We start from the raw sequence: 18,563 nt of genomic DNA on the forward strand, positions 1-18,563 counted from the left end.
CAGGTAAGCATTATTACGCTTCCATCCATTAGGTATGATTTTAAACATCACATATATTGTATAATATTTTATCCCCGTAGTTTTGTAATTTTTTTAATGATACCTAATTGCGATATTAAAATTATTATTTAACGATTTTAAAATTTATTATTTGACAATAAAGTAAGTATTCGCTTGAGAGCTATCTTGTAAATAATTAATCTCAATGATAACATCTAGCTTGTTACGAATATAAGCATATTTCGTTACCCACTTTATTGATTCTGAGATATTAATATTTCTGTAATAATAATGTAAAATAAATTCTAAAATGTCGATGCCTTCCGAATATCTGATATGATCTTTTCTCAACAATCTCTGCATGCATTAGGTTGGAAATCCCAGGACATCGTGCAAGTTTCATTTGCACGCAATGCATATACCGCTGCATTACACTCTCCGTATTTATCGGATCGATACCCGCGATACGAGATACCCGTGATGCGGATTGATGTATGACAAAGTTATGTCACATTCATTTCAAAACTGCTTTTAGACTCTACATAATTCTAATTAATACTGGTGTTTACTATTTGTACGAATATTAGTGTCTTTTTGCTTCCGTTACTTTATTTACACTTTTCGTATCTTATTCTTTATTATATAGAATTAAAAAAATGAAAAATAAATCGAACTTTAAAATCTTATTGATTCGATAGAACTTTTTTTTAGTTTATATTAATTTTATTAATTTTTATAGTTGACAGATTTTAAAAGTCTTACGTTTAAAAGTCTTATCCTATATGACCCTAATATTTCATCATTTTCTGTAACTCCAAAGTTTAATCTAAATCATTTTGTAGTTTTATTTTTTTTTATTATTATACATATTCTTATAAAAATACTTTATACAAAATAGTTTCAAATATCTCACAATTTTTAAAGAGAAACTCATTATATGAGTTTTCGTTATAAAAATTTATAAACGAAAAGAATTCTATACATATACTCTATATAGAAGCTCTTTTTATTAAAAGGATGAGTCATGCTAAAACAATTGTTATTACAAAAACTTTTCTACACTGTCGTTTGTATACACTGTCTACAGAGTAGAAAATAGGACAGTTGCTACACATAAATAGTTGAATGGCATCGCACGGAACATCATGCTACAGCTCGGGTAGTCATAGATTCTAATCTCAACACGACAAATCTATCATCGTTATTAATCGCCATTGCAATATTACGAGCCTCGGTTATCTTAATGGTTGCCACTCATGAATCTAATAACGTGATACTCGCTACTGCAATTTACCAACTACTCAGTCGAAGATTGTAGCAATGGTCAGAACACGTCGTTCCCTTATCGTGCACGTCATTCATCTCACTCCACGGTTTATAACTCGAATATGCACGCATTAATATTCAGAGCCAATCCGAATTATCGTCGGCATTATAATCATGCGCTACATAATTATCACAAATTGTAATACGGGTTTCCAATTTATACAAAACATATCGACATCGAGAGTTCATCAAGATCATTTTCCTGTAATTAATGATCTCCATGTTATAACTCGAAACGCGAGTTTTGCGTCGAATCGTTTTACCTACATCTATCCCACTCTATCGCAGGAACAAAACGCGATAATATGGCGAGAAAAATCAGTTAAGTACTCTCCCGTAATGTACGCAACCCCTATAATTTACGGAATTATCGCAATGGTCGTCCTTTTTCATTCCCGCGACGCGGTGGCAGCGCGTTCGCTCGTGGATTGCGTCGCGCGTATCTCGAGATACGTGGAAAGTTTACTCTAGATAATCGTAATCTTGCCCGGACTTGCGCGTACACCGTTAAAACTTCGGCACAATTATCCCTCTACGAGTCTCCAAAGAGGGTTGGAGCTGACTCGACCAGGTTGTCCGGAACGGCGCTGATACTGTAGAAAGAAAAAAGAGGCAGGAGAGGGAGAGAGAACTGAGGGAAAATTAATAAAAATACCTCGAGGCCCGTACCTCCGATTAATTAAAACTTCGGACGCCTCGGGGCGATCCATTGGTGGACTTATACTACTGCGCCCCGCCTGGAGATATACGTGCAAGCTAAGTTTCTCTCGAAAGAGGTGAAGGCGTGCCGATCACCTTTGAGACGAATTACGAAGAACTGCGGTCCGAGTTCCACTGGAAATTTTCTTTATCATCCACGATATTCGTGTTGGACGGTAGCGGGCGTCTTACGAAAAGGTAATTATCGGGAAATATTTGGCGCGAGTAATTCGAATGCGTCCGTGCGAGTAATTTAAATCCGATTTCCTCTCGAGGAAGATTTAACTCGGCGCTTAATTACTTAAATTCCTGTTCTTTACACTTAGAATAATGCGAAGGAGACTTTCGCGCGATTAAAGTATAGTTAGGATCGTAAATATTAAATACGGTTATTGAGAAAAGGAGAAACGGAGTAACTGTATACGTTGAATTTTATTGAAAATTGTCTTCTTTCGTATCAAATTTCTTAATGCAATGCCTCTTTTATCAAGAGATTGTACATCAATATTGTATTGCTTATATACACTAAGAAAAATTTTTGGTTGTGAAAATGGATATATCAATTGGAATTCCGGTTATCATAACTAGAATTCTAGTAGATTTAACCAAAAAATTTTGATTCGTCCATTTTCAATCAGAATTCTAATTGATCCAACCAGATATTTTCTCCGTGTAAAGATTCAAGAAAACAAGTAGAAAAGAAAATCTTTTTTATATATAATAAATAATAAACTAATATTGATCAACTAACATAAATTTAAAGATTAATAATATATTTTTGTAGATGTCATAAAAATAAAATATGAAAATTATGAGATCTTAATACATTTATCTGATTGTTGTACCTTTCAGTGAAGATCTATTGACTAAATTTAAACAAAAGGAATCATTGTGGCACGGGTGGTCGACCGAGTTGTACTTCACACATGTGTGTGCACACACGGGATCTTCACGGGACTTGGAGCATTTGAGACAACAATGAAAGCGAGAAAGAGAAGCAAAGAGAGCCATGGCCGGCGGCACGGCTAACGAACAGGATGTATCAATTAAAAGCTGGTTGGCGACAGTATTCGGTTTGTAAAACACAGGGCATGAGTACGGCGATAGAAAACGGCTCGCGGGAATAGTCCGCTGCACGCGTCCGCGGGCGAAACTCGATTAATTACGAGTTAGTCCGAGACTCTTTGACGATGACAAGTACGTCATCGCGCTTGCACCTATCAGACTACTCTCTTTCTCTCATCCTCTCGTCCTCTTTCTCTAGTTCTCTCCCGCCCCCCCCTCTCTCTCTCTGTCTCTATCTGTTTATCTATCTATCTTTATTCTCTGTTTCCGGTCTGTCGCTTTGCATGGATCACGTCTCGTAATTCATAAACCGCAGCGCGAGTTGTCGGTTCGACCGGAACTACTGGAAGCGCTAAAGCTCCACCGCTGGCCACCGACCCCGGCGGCGGTATCACTGTCCACGAGTCAAAGAAGGATGGAATTGTAAAGAGAATATCATGCACAAAGCAGAGAAAGAATTGATCGCGCCGTGCAGATTCGAGAACGATGACGACTTCTTAAGCACAAAGGCATAAAAAGAGCATTTCTCGCAATGCACAAATTTTACTGACTATTTCCCTTAGCACTGATTCTTTCTCGTTTTCAAACTGGAATGCTTTTTATTACTTGAATATTTTTTCAGAAATGTTAGAGTTTTATTTTTCATTAAAAAATTCCTCGTTATATTTTACGATTCAAAATGCATGCAAACGACATAATTGTGACGCAACATATGTATAATAATTAATTCCCGTCACGCTAAGTCCATCACGTTCGTATTTGAGCTCTGAATATTTGCCCGACACTGGAAGCGATTCCCGAGTTCACCAGCTGCGCCTGGCATTCAGCTAATAGTCGAGTTACATTAGATTGCTGACATAACATGCTACGAACTCTACGAAACTCAATCATGGTAGAGCAAAATTTGTTAAATGAGTCTCCTGTTTTCCGAAGTTCTTCGCTATAAATGAATCGCTTATTTCTGGACGAGTGTGTGTACCAAGAGGTCAACTTCACAACAGTAATCTACGCCGAGACAAACGCTTTTCTTCTGTAACAATAGAAACTTTAACAAGGTACTCATTATAATCCTTGTAATATTACGTAAAATAATGTACAAACCTTGTAGAGTATAATGACAATACTGTTGAAGTAGTTAGCACATCATTCAAAGTTATTTTCTCTTGCAATATCAGCTTTTACTTTTACCAAGATTTACGTTAATTTAAAATATTTAACGAGCACTTTCAACAATTTTTCATATTGTACAATATTTATTTTTTTATAGCCATTATAATATTTTCCTAATTTTCCTAAAGTTTTATCTTTATACAAGATAAAGACAAATCTGTAGTACACTGGACGAAAGGAGGAGGATAATATTTATATACAAAAATAAGTAGAAAGTGTATAATAAACTTTTTTGTTCGAGACTTTATTTGAGCAATTTTTCTCTCTTAATAAAATAAAAAAATTAACTGTTTGTTTTCAGTTGTTTAATTTATTTGTTTTCATCTTCTTTGATCCTGCCATGAAGTCGTGTGGACGTAACGTAAACATGATACAATAATATTTACAATATCTTGCCATAAACCGTATGTTCATTAAGTGCATATTCTGCAATTCCTAAACTTGATTTTCTCGAAAACAGAGCCTCAGACAAAAAAAGTTTATTCTGCACTTTCGATTTATTTTTGCATAAAGAATCACCCTTCGTTCAGTTGTACTTAGGTTTATCCCCATCCTGTATATTATGTATACAAGATATTAAATATACTATTAAATAATATAGATATGAATTAAATTACATTCATACAATGTGATAAACAGATATATTTGAGTGAAATAAAATTAGATGACGCAGGGAATGTTTTACGGATATCTAAGAGGAGCTTTGTTCCATTCACGTGCTCCGTTTTCCGATGTCGTTAACGAGCATAATTTAAAGTCTCGCTTCCTTAACGAAGGTGCGGACGCGGGAGAATGGTGAAACCAAAAGCGTCGCGGTTTTTAGGTCGGAGATCAGAAGATCTAAATTTAAATCCGATAGGTCGTGTCACTGCAACGCGGTCCTTTGCTCATCCGTGGCTGGTTAACAAGCTTAGTTTAAACACTCGTTAGAGGCGCCTGATCGTCGTAGCGAACAACCGGGCGCCCAACCACAAGTGTAAGACACGCCGCACTCGGTGTGCGCGATGCGAAGGCCATTTATGATGGAAACTAGCTGCAAGTGTGTGCCTTGCGACACGGCGAATCTCATTAGATGCCACCACGGCGATGGTTAAGGCTGATAATATCATGCGGGAACACGCGTAACGTCGTTTAGAACGAACACACTCGACTGCATCATATTTTAACGCATGCGTACGCGCGGGTTTGCCAGCGGATTTACATCTCGTAAGAATTTAAATAAATTATCGTGGTCAACAAATTTGACCATTAATGCGGTCTTTCGTGGCGAACCAGTTTTAAGGACTGCAATATTTTCACGTCGAATTTAAAGTTGTAACTCGTCCAACCGTCGTGACCAGAGAAGTTTTAACATGCGGATTAAATTAAAACGTTACAGTTAACTTATCCACGAGAAAATAGTCGAAAGTTAAAAAAGGAAATAAAAGAACAAAGAAATTTTTTTCTGTAAATTTGATTAATAGGCTTAATAGATTTCTGCTTAACAGACATAAAACCATAATAAAATATAAAGGTATAATAAAAAATTTATATCAGCTCATTCTTCTTTATTTGATTATCTCCTTTTCCAAAGCGCTTTATCCACACAATTTTTTACTCCGAGAAATATTTCCTATTTTACGTCTTCACCGTATAAAATATATAAAATTTATGATCCATATGGTACGAATGGTGTTACTGAACTATAATGTGAACTATAATGTGAAAAATGACAAATGTCTTCTTACTTGTCGACTCGCCTAGGTATCTACAGACAAATATGTATCCCGCGCGTTATAAGAAATAGTTCGAGCGTCGCAAGAGAATGCGAAAGTTAACAAACTGTATGCCGATGGCAGAACGAGAAGTTTAATTTATTGCTGGAGCTGTAGGACCCCCACATCGGCATAACTTTTTTCACGGTGAAACCCTTGAGTATTAATGTTAAATTGGCCGTAACCGTCCGGATTAAATTGGAGCGGCCTTTTTGCTTAGCTGGACTGTAAATGTACAGGGCCATGTGCCTTTTTACGTGGCAATTCCATCCGATCTGCCATTGAAGTAGAAAACTTTAATCTCCTACGCAAATGTACTGAACGAGCGGAATCGCTGATGATGAAGTTGTAAACTCGATGACTGCTATTGGGAAATTTTATCTTTCACGAGCTTTCGCAAAAAATCTCGATTAATGGAATCTATTTCAATTATTTTGTTTTTTATCTCGTACACGATTCTCATATCTACTGCATATCCACTTGAAAACATTACCGCGGCGAATGGTCGGAATGCCATGCTTTCATCTACTCAAAAGGGGATTTTTAAAAAAACTATGAAAGCAAAGTTTCTGAGACAAAATTAAGAGTAAATAAAATTAAATTTTAATTGTAAAAATCAAATTTTAAAGCAACTAAAATAAGTAACAAACTATACTCTTTTATTAACTTTTAAATGAAGTTTGCTTTAATCTTAATATTTGGTTATCGAGATATATTAAAAGATGATAAGGATTCTTTCAAGATTTATGCATTTTACAGTTATACAATTTTGCATTATTAAAATGGGATTTTAATTTAATTAATATGCCGGCAAACTTTACATAATCTTGTGATTATAATATTCACTGCACTCACGTAATTTTATTATCATGGCAAACATTTAAATATTATCAGAAACAAATATTAATATTGTTTTTTATACAATTACATTTATCAAATAATCAATAAAAATTCTGAGTGTTATCAGTTGTTGTATTTGCTCACGATGGAGAAGCACAAAGTAAAACCAAAATATCATTAATATGTTATTAGTACACAATAGTTATTTGTTCCTACCAATAATAACATATTGTAATGAATTCGTAACATCATTAAAAAGCACATCGTTGAATATCCACATTGTTTGCCCCATTATGCTAACTAATTTAATCGATCGCGTTTTTTTTTCCTCAGCTTCTTTCTCATTCGATTACTCTCTATATGAAAGCAAAAAGTTTAAAGTAAATGTTCCAGTAGCCGAATGTTAAGCGTTAAGTTCTCATAAATAATACAATTTATAATATCAAAAAGGTTTTTAATATAAATATTTGTATTCAACTCAAGACTCCCTTAAGCACAAGGAAAAATTATTTAAACCTACTTATAACAATTATTAATTAAAATATTTAAATAAATAATAGAATGCGTCAATGTACCGGACAAGCCGACTGAGACCCAGTGTCCGATCACAATTGGAAAATTAATATGCTGACGGAAAATAATATAAAAGATGTTTAATGACAAAAGACAACTAATTCAAATTGATCTTTAAGGTAAAAAAAGCATTTGAGATTAATATTAATATAAATAAATAAAGTTTTGTGTAACTGTCCGGACATAGGTACTGTCCAATCCTAGTGACTGGACATGTACTTATGTCCGGACATAACTTATGTTTACATAACATTTTATTTATTTAAGTTAATATTAGTCTCAAATATGCTTTTTAAAACGTAATATTATAATTTAATTGTAATCTTTAAATGCAATTAAATTATAATACTGTAATAAAAAAAGCATTTGAAATTAATAATAATAAATTTTGTGTAAGTGTCCGGACATAGGTACATGGGACGTTTATCTTACTCACGCACGAGCGTGGTTAGGATGATGGTGCTCGTGCAATTGCAACTACTGACAAAGTTGCAATGTGGGTGGGCAAACGAAACAACAACGACGACGACGACGATGACGACGACAACCAATGCTATCTGTGTTCCTGGTAAGCCGGAACTTCCGGAACGACACAGAGAACGCGGGAAAGAAATTCGAATGGTTAAACAGATCGATCGGCCCAGAGAGGTTTCATCGGAAAATTGCCGTCATTAATTCCGGCGTCTTTAATTAGGGAAGCGTGACAAACGTCGGAAATTTTTATCTGAATCGAGCCCGTTCATTCGCGGTATCCTCGTGGGGACAATTTTTTCGCCGTATTTCACTACCAGGCTCCCCACGAGGATCCTTCTCACGCCGCCACGAGGCGACCACTTAAAGGGCCATGCATTTATCGCGGGACTTGTCACCTCGACCTAAATTACGGCACGTAGATGCACTCTTTTATTGTTCTTCTATCTGCGCGTTTGAATCCGTGAGATTTTCGTGCCCGACATTAAGTGTGCTCGACAAGTCGCGGAGACTTGCAATTCGAAAAACATCGAAATATCGTATTATAGAGTCTCTAAATAGAATATTTATCATAGGGTAAAGACGCACAATACGCGAGATATTTCTATTGTTATTTCTACTTTTCGATTCTATTGATATTTCTATTACGGATTCCTGACGTTGTATTTTTTGACAGAGAATCGTAACATTTTTGGAGATTTTTACGTATTTGCTTTTACCAGTGGACGTTTTTTCGGACATGCATTTTAAACAGGAAAGCTTGCAAGAATATCGAATACTTTCTGACATTTCCATATGTTATATTTATACGTCGTTATTTCGAATGACCATAACGCAAAATAGAAAAAAAATTATTTTCTAAATATAATTGTATAACATGTCTATATATGTAGAATTACATAATACATTATTTAATTAATTCCATATTAAACATTATTTAATGGAATTATATAATAATTATTCTAAATAAACATTATATAGCATTATATGTATAATATGTTCTATTATATTGTTATATTCCACATATTCAATATTTTATATTATTATGTTCTACGTCGCTAATATCTGAAATCCAATATCTGAAAAAACAGTGATAATGACTTTTTTGGGAAAAAAAATATTGGAATTAATGACCGAAATATAATAATTTCGCGTATAATTTAAATATATATATATAAATATGATACATTTTATACGCTATTGTTTAAGATGTCGTGTTGTTGAATATCGATCGTGGAAATGCCAATATAATACATTATCTACATACGTGATTTCACAAAAACAGTACGTTGTTATTGGATAATTTAAATTGTTCTCTACTCAGACTCCATATCGAACGCATAAAAGAAGCACGGCGAATTGCATAGTGAATACGCGTATACATAATACAAATAAAGCGATTACTGCATTAATATTAAAAAAATATAGAATAATCAATTTTTAAACCAGAGAAATTACATGATTTATATATAATTTTCATATATTCTCATTAATATGAATTTTAAAAAATTATTTACTAATGTATTTCAACCGTTTAAAAACGTGAATTTTTAATTCTGGATAAAGTACAATGTTAACCACCTACGTCATCTGTTTGGCCTCACAAAGGCGTCCTTTATCAAGTTAGCTCTTTTGTGTCACCGTTCATAGCAGAAACTTCTTTCTTAACCGCTTTTTATGAGATGCTGATGAAGTAAAATTTTATTAAAACGATGATAATCGTTAAGACCGTGCTACCGGCTGTCAGACCGTGGCAATATAATGGCTATGCATGCCATATTCCCAGGATGCGCCTTAAGTACGACGTAAAAAGTATTTAAAATCTCTTTTCCCGAAGGGATGCTTTCCGTTAGAAAAGATAATTAAAAATCCATTCTTCTAATCGTATATTCTCTCAAGATTCAATCAGTCATTCAATCTTGAATGGAATATAAATGGTTAACTATACAGAAAACGAAGCAGCACCGCAGTAACCTTTTATACCTCTGAAAGATTTATTTAAATGAATCTGCATGAAAATTCACTCGTCCAGTAATAAGCGTGAAGGCGCTTTTATATTCTCTGCAAGAAACGCCATCTTCTTTCTGCTAAGAATCTTTCAATTATTACAATAGTATACAAAGAAAATATTGCGATGGTTATTTCAATTTCCATAAAAGTATGCGAAGTTAATAAAATCCGGAATGAATTTTCCGCGTGGTTCTGTACAATATGGCTGTCAGCATATTCAGTATATCCCGAAAGATTTAAGTCCTCTTCTGACAGCCTCACGTCCTTTTGTTAGTAAAGAGCGGAACCCAATAACCGTGAAAGGAGATTAAGCTTAACAAAGTGTCCTCGAGTTTACCAAAGCAACGAGTTAAGCGGAATCCCCAACTCGTTGTTGAGGCTACCCAAGACGGGACTTTAGCGAACTCGTTAACGGGCGAGAGGGGCCTGTTGACCACAACGACCTCGATTTGCGAGCCGAACACCGCGATGCATTTTTGCAACTTCGAGCCTCAAGCTTTTAATCGAATAAGTTTCGCACCTGAGAGTCAAAGTATGAAAATGAGATTTCGAGCTTCTGTGTTGCTCCGTTATAAAATTCACTGGCTTCTCGAGCCAAACTCTCGTTTCCACAGTTTCGCATTTAAAAAACGAAAAAACAAACAGATAAAGTTTTAAGACATAAAAATAAATTCAACTCGAAAGCAAAATAAACAACTCTTTATTATGTTATTTTGAATAAACTTTGTTTAAACAAGATTTTAACTTAAAAATCACTGCGTGTTGTGCTAATCTACATATTTGCACTACTTCCGAATTCTAAATTTCTTGAGATATATTAATTGGTATTTATAATTACGTAAAAACTTTAAGCTAAAAAGATATACATTCAAAATTTCAGTATAAGTATGTATTTCCCAAAGGAACTGAAGGATCGACGGTTCCGAGATTATAGCAAATCCTGAAGAGAGCAACGTACTTCCGTTCATGATGAGTTGCTATCTACGAACTTCCTTAACGAGCAGAGGGCCTAGCACTCTTGCACGTTGCGGTTTTAACCTCAAAAATTGCAGAACTCGTCGGACGGATTCTGACTATGTGTGTCGCAAACTCGTCAATGAGATTACCGTTAACTTCGAGACTGAGGTAGCCCGTAGAAGTTGCTTCGCTCGAAACTTGCCCCTTATTGACGAGGATAACTCCTGTGGGCTCGGCTGCGGAACGAGATTATCGTTAACCCCTGTAGTTAACCGATAAAATAAACCGATTCCGGTCGAAATCCTCTCTTTGCCGACCTACCACAAGTTTAAATTACAATGTATCCATAGTTTTATTTCTTTAGTTCTATTCTAGTTTTTATCGAAGAACATTTTTATGTACTTGAGACAACAAGATCAAAATAAGAAAATAAAATCGAAATCAATGATATGTGATAATTACATAATTATTATATAATTGTAATCAAGAAGACAAAACTTTATAAAAAAATTTTCAGAATTTATGTACCGTTTTTATTTAGTGTCTAATTTACTTATTTATCTAAATATAATTTATTTTCAAAATAAGATTTACTTATAAAATTTATTTATAACACACTTTGGATTTTCGTAGGTTTTCTCTCTTTTGTAAAAAGTAAGTTTCTTTCTTTTATTTCTCAAGTACAGACTTATCAGCAATTTTAATCATTTAAGATAAAAATTTATTATACGCATATAAATGCAATTTATCTCTCAAATATAACTTTGTTGCATATTGAAATTTGATGTTCTGTTTGATGATATCCTCGAGAGAGAAGACATGCAAAGCGTGCAGGAAACTAGAATATGAATCCGCTTGCTCATCATTACTACATAACGTTGTGTAATCAGAAAGTACAATGCTTATGACAAAGCGAACAGTTTCCCAAAGATATATGTACGTAATTCGCCATATACATTTGCAGATTGTATCTGTCAGATAACGATGAAAATAAATAAGAGAACATATTACAAGATCTAATTTAGATTTAGCGATATTTATCTCACAAGCAAAATATGTATAACTACCGCTTTCAAATTAACACTCCAATGCAAAACTGAAATTATCTAAAAATTATGCATATCATGCAGAAAATAAATTTTTATTTTTCTTACACTCTAATTTGATAATTAATACGTTTAGATTGAAAATAAGCTCTCGTCATAACTTTACAAATTACTTTTCAGGATTAAATTGTTTAAATGGTAAATAAAAGGATTATGCCAATTTTAATTTCGCATAGTGTACGCGACGGAATCACGTGATGAAATTAAATTCTGACAACAGACTGTATGAAACTTTGCTCTGTGACATTCGTGTCGACGGTCACGTGTGGCGATGAATTTGTCCCAAAGAGTTGATAGTTTTATCATGCATAAAGGAGATTTTCTTCTCAAAAAGAGAGCATCGTGGGTGTTATATGTTGTTGCACGATGAACGTGCGGGGCTGTATTTGCGTCGGGAAATCTTCTATTGCGTCGAAAGACGAAAGCTCGCATGCATGGTCAGACTGGTCAGAGTTTAGTGTGTAATAATAGAGGAACGGAGGGACAAGTACGAGAGCTAAAATTAATTTCTCACTTAGCCAGCGGGCCGCATTAATTATATGTCCCCGACCAACGCTCGGCTATTCATACATATCTAATTAGTTTGGCCTCGTGCACCGAACTTATAAAGTAAGCCGAGCTTTCGCCAATATAAACTTCCAACGGCCAGTCGACATACGAGTCCTCATAATTCGTTAGTATTGCTTTCATCCTAACTAATTATTTTATGAACTTCAATGAAAGACTAATAAGGATCTTTCAAGTTAAAAAAGTTTACTCAATTGAATATTTATTTTGTGTGTAAACGACGGAAGAGATTTTTAAATAAATATTTGTAATAACAAAGACAGCCAAAATAAAAAATATATCACGTCCTTTTTATCTGGGCAAAAGTACGTTCAAAGATTTAAAATAGGAAATACAAAAGCCAAAGCGGATAACGAAGCAGGATATAAAAGATCGTCCGATAGCATCGATAAAAAAAATATATTCATACGACTCAAAGCGAATTGACTGCGTCCTAGAGAACCCCGCGGCGTATAAAACGAGAGACGGAAAATTACTCTCTCGGGATAGAAGAAGTGTCACTCTTGTCGACGCGATCATCAAACTTCTCGAGAGAACTTCGCGAAAGTGAAGTATGGAAATTTAAAGCAACTATATAGAGTCGCTGTGCGATCTTCGCAACTTTCGCCGTCGATTCTCAGTTGTGGGCGGGCGACAGGTAATTGCGATCTCGATATGTTTCGAAGAACTTCACCGTCGAAGTTAGCGCGAATCGGTTCTTCCGCCCTCGTTTCTTTATGCCTCACTCCTTTCACCGGCTTTAAACGTTAATCTTGATATTCGTTTCGCCGGCAGGCGGTACACAAATAAATTTAAAAAAAGTTTCATGCTCACGCGCGGCAATTTCCACGAGTGGTTTACCCTCCCGATGCTCCGCCATCGCCTCGGCCGGTTTCCGCATCATAAATTGGTGAAAGGAAGTGTCCCTGCACTGAAATGCGTTCTTGTGGCCATTTTACCGAATTGTACTCGGCGATTCGTTCTACATGCACATATGTATGTATGGAAAAATGCAATGCGGAAAGATGCAAACGTTCGTACCGGAAAGAAAAACACATTCGTGTTCTCCAACGAACTCGACACACGGAAAAGTTTTATTAACGTAAAAATTTAGTTAGATCCGACAAAATTTTGTTAACTATCAAAATAATTATGTAGGACGTCAAGCTGGTTACTAGAGAGTATTAAAACTTTTTGCAGTATTCCTCATTACGCTTAAACGTCCTACATACTTAATTGCTCTCTTGATCCTTCCAACTAACCAACTGTGATGGACAAGGAAAATTTAATCTTTGTCTTTGGACAATGAGATGCTGTCCTGTAGCTTCTGCATACTTCCACATGAGTAAAATGCGTTACCAACCTTGCTTTGTCCGCTTTACTTGTTCACTTAATTTTATTCCACTGAAAATGACTTTAAAATAAGTTGAAATTCATACAGTTTTTGATCATTGTATTTTGGAATCTGATTATAATATTCTTTAGCAAAGAATATGATTAATTATTAAAGGTTTATAATTTAAATATTTGCGCACTAATTACCGCGCTTGATTCTCATTAAACATTTTTTACTTTTCTTTTACTTTAAACACTGAATTTGTTATCTTATTTATTGTCCTACGACCTACATAATTATTTAATAATCCAACAAAATTATTTTCCGATTTATCTATCAGTATCTAGTTAAATTTTTAGATATCTTCAGCAAGATCATCCTTTTATGCATGTTTGAATTTTTCCGTAATCAGCTCGTTTTTTTTATAGAATTATCGCTTTCACTAGAGAATCAAATGGCTTTTCTTTGACAGGCACTATTTACACGTAGTTAAACCGGGTTTTAGTCTAGTAACTAAGCCGGACTCATATTTGTCAATATCTAGTTAACCGTCACTCACATAGGTAGTTCAAAACTCGGTCAAACTACTAAGTACGTGTACCCTAAATAATTAGTTTGCATAACGCCAATGTGTGAACAAGTCAAACAGCAAAACAGCAAGTAACTTCGTTATTGTATCAAGACATTTTTGCATATAATTTATATTCGTTACGAGAAAGACGATAAAAATCCTTTTTTCTTGTGTGTGTACCTTGAGGAATATTTATGTACTCACTTGGATGCTCAGGTTCGTCGCTGTTCGCATCGTTATCGAAAGAAGTAGTTCCTTTCGACTGTGCATTGGCGAGCGTTGATATCTCGATGCACGTCACCACTATCAATATCCGCAGCATACTGACGAACGTCTCTTAGCGATTTCACCCTCGTACCATCCTAACGTAGTACGCGTCTCATTCGATTCTCAGACAATAACCTGTCAACAAATAATAAATTATTGTTAGTAAAAGAAAAGTGAAACAAAATATATTTATAAAACTACATAAATTCTATTTTCGGTCGAAGCAAATCTTGATGCTTAATAATATTCATATGTAGACTACAAATAGATTATAAATTTTGTAATTCTATAAATTAATTTGGTTTGTTAGGCTTGAAACATAATCGCAGTATTCCGTTCTTATTTTAAAATTGTCTTAAGTAATATTTTAAGATGCTAGTGCGACTCTGTGATTGATTTATGACATTTTAAGACTGTACGTAAGAAGATCTTAAATATAGGAACTGATCATAAATACTGGCTATAAACTAAAGCTGAAAATAACATTACACATTACATTGATCGTCAATTTAATAATTTTAATAAGCATCTTAAAGAAGTGCAAAGAATTTATTGCAAAAAATTTCACCTCATCTAGGGTGATATTTTTCTCTTATTTGATTTATTCTTATCGGTCTAATTTCTACTTATAATTGTATATAAATTCTTTCTTATGTAGTCTTTTTTTTATGAATATATCATTCATAATTATCGTAGCAGTGTTAAATTTTTCCTCCCACAGAGCTATTAAAAAATACTAAATCAACAAAGTTTATATCAAGTATATTTGCAGAATTTTTTGTTTCTTGAAAAGATATCGTTATTTCTTTTTACAGCTCAAGAAAAGTAGATTTTATGACGTTGAAAACTTCAAATACAGGTATCTATGGAATTTCACATTTCTAGATGGGTAACGTTTTATTCGAATCGTTTTCAGTGAAATTTCACGCTGCGATAGCATCGACACGTGTAGCTGGCATTTAGCAGCAACAGCCACGTTTGATAACGCGTGACGCGTTTATTGTTAATTTCACTGCCGCGTTTGGCGCGTACTACGATATCGGATTAACAACGATCGACGGTTTATCAGGGTAGGCTACAGTTCAAAACCAGAGTCAATCGATCATTCTGAACAACATACATCAAAAATGTTATCAAGTATTTTGCCTTTTCCGAAAATTTTGACAATAAATGTTCTCCGAACAAGTTTGACAGAATTACTATAAAAAATGAATATGATTCGAAATTCTCTTATCTTGTCTAATGAACTGTTTTTTATTTAATCTTCATCAACTAAAACTCCAACTTTAATTAACAAATTAATTTTACATTGCTATGTTGATATTGGTGTAGTGACAGTTTGTGAAGAACAAAAAGTAAAAAAACCTCGAAAATAAATATAACAATCGTACAATACCGAAGTATTGCGTCAATAAAATATTTGCGTTCACAAATCTCTTTTTATTCGTTATCCGTTTTTGACAGGCTTGAAGATATCATGATAACTTTAAAAAATCGAAAAAGTTTGTTTACTCGTAACAAAAAATAGTCATACTCGGTATTTGCGCAATTTTTACTGATATTTTTTTGAAGTTACCAAGCGTCTCTTTGAAATCGTTTCGACGACAACCCTCCATAGAAGCTTTACGTTCCGTTCTTTTGCGCGGGTTATTCTTTCTGGCAGAAAGATACGTCGTTGCGAAAAGGCGGAACAATGACGGGATTTCCACGGGATTCACGAGCAAAGCCGCGGCGCGAGCGAACAGACAGGCGTACGATCGATCGTAAGATATCAACCGATTATAACGGAAAATTGTCCGCATCCCGCAATGCATTTTTCTTCACGATAGATTTCGCGCATCGTCGAAGGGAAGATCGCGAATATGAAAGTAATGACGGTGCACGGAGAGAAAAATGTTCGGGTCTTCCGCGTGCATATAGTGAACTCGTGGGAAATCTATGAAACGCGGCAGGTGGATGGTATCCTTTGTGCGGGAACAATGCAGCTTATTTGCACTGAGCTTCGCACACCCGTCGAGGCAACGTCTTACCGTTCCGATTACGTCATTATTCGATAGCCATTAACAATTCATGAACAATTCATTTTGTATCGCGATAAATCAAATATTACTATTACTGCTTCCATTATTTAAATTCATAATGTTAAATTATACTTATAATGTTAATTTGAATAATATTTAATTATTTCTATAGATTAGCACTGTTCCTATCCAATATATTATTAATTTGACTGAAACAATAGAGTTAAACGATTCAATTCAAGAAAATGTATTAAATTTAACTGAAATTTAATTTATTATTTATTAAATGCATACGTTTTAATATGAACGTTTATTTTGAAATTAACCACAGAAATGAATTGATTTACACTTTGATATACACTGTTAAATCTATAGTGTCAAATTTAACTTAAAGTGAGTCGCCACTGCTCCTACTCAATCATATCGTTATTTTTTATCAAAACGATAGTTAAATTTGACACTATAGGTATTGTGTCAATTTGACACTATATAATATCAAATTGACACTGTATAGTATCAAATATAACTATTATTTTAGTATAAAATAACGATATGATTGAGTAGGAGCAGTGGCGACTCACGTTAAGTTAAATTTGACACTATAAATTTAACAGTGATACATGGAAATTAAATATAACAAAATGTTATTTAACTGAAACAATTGGGTTATTACTGCTCCTTCATTTAATAGTGTATCGTTTTACCATATTTTTTTGTTGCTGAAGATGACTCAGATTTGAGCTGAAATGTTCGACATTTTTATCAAATACAACTGCGTACAATTATCCGCGTTAGACTTTTATTAACTCTATTTTGTATTCATAGAAAGTTGTTTTATTTTTAAAAAGATTGCAAATTCGTAAAGTAATAAATGAAGTAATTGGGTTGTTAGATACAAGTAGATACAAAGCAATAAATCAAATATTGTCAGTTTTATTTAGTGGACGTAAACGCTTCCTAGCATGCAAAAGGTACATTTCATAAAACAACAATCAGTTGAATAAATTGGTAAAGTAACCAATAAACACAACGTATTTATTGTGCAAAATATAGATGCATAACGAAAAATCAGATATTTTATGCATACATGTAGATAAATATGTTTTCGACATAAAGAAGATTTATTTTACGAAGTAAAAGTTTGTAAAATGAAGTGATGAACTAGTGTAGATTCACGACATTTTTATTGGATTGTTAAAACAGAATGTAAAGTGGCAATTTACTGTGTGTGTGATTGTGGAAAAAATAACATGTACGGTTAAATTCACAGAAGATCAAATTACGCAATCAAAATTTAAGCGAGTATTTATTTTTAAAAATGGAAAAGAAAATTATATGATATAAACAAATAATTAACAATATTAACCCTTCAATGCCACATTATTACGTTTTGTCACGTATATAACATACTGGATATTACGTAAAAATATTACATAAAAATGAATATATAACAATTTTTTTAATTAAAACACTAGATATTAAAGAATATAACGGTAACAAGTAAATGTATGTATATTTTTATTTTAAAATGTTATGGCATATAAAGTAAAAGAAACACCCATATGAAATACTCATAGTGGCACCGAAGGATATACTTACGATGTCATTCGTACTTAATTAAAAAGTTCAATTAACAAGTTCATTCGTACACGGGAAAACGTATACGGAAGAAAGGTTTTGCCAAAGTATCTAAAAATTTAGCTAGATACAAATCTGAAAATAATTTTGTGACTCAATATAATTATGTGGAACACGCAAGCACGATAAGCAATAGTGTAACATTTTACAATAGTGTAACTTTTAACATTCTAGCAATCAATGTCCTACATAATTATTTTGATTCAAATAAAA

General features: G+C 33.9%; 1 protein-coding gene across 1 annotated transcript in view; it reads right to left on the reverse strand.

Moving 5' to 3' along the window:
• The window catches only part of LOC108729345 (protein turtle), a 243,709-nt gene extending 228,905 nt beyond the window's left edge, over nucleotides 1-14,804 (reverse strand). The window contains exon 1 of the mRNA XM_018458406.1: nucleotides 14,629-14,804. Within this exon, the coding sequence (XP_018313908.1) occupies nucleotides 14,629-14,746 (118 nt within the window). The 5' untranslated portion in view covers nucleotides 14,747-14,804. The remainder of the gene's footprint in view (nucleotides 1-14,628) is intronic.
• Nucleotides 14,805-18,563: the final 3,759 nt, after the last annotated feature.

The sequence above is a fragment of the Mycetomoellerius zeteki genome, unplaced genomic scaffold (assembly GCF_001594055.1).
Source record: "Mycetomoellerius zeteki isolate Tzet28-1 unplaced genomic scaffold, Tzet1.0 scaffold73, whole genome shotgun sequence".
In the NCBI taxonomy this organism is placed as follows: Eukaryota; Metazoa; Arthropoda; class Insecta; order Hymenoptera; family Formicidae; genus Mycetomoellerius; species Mycetomoellerius zeteki.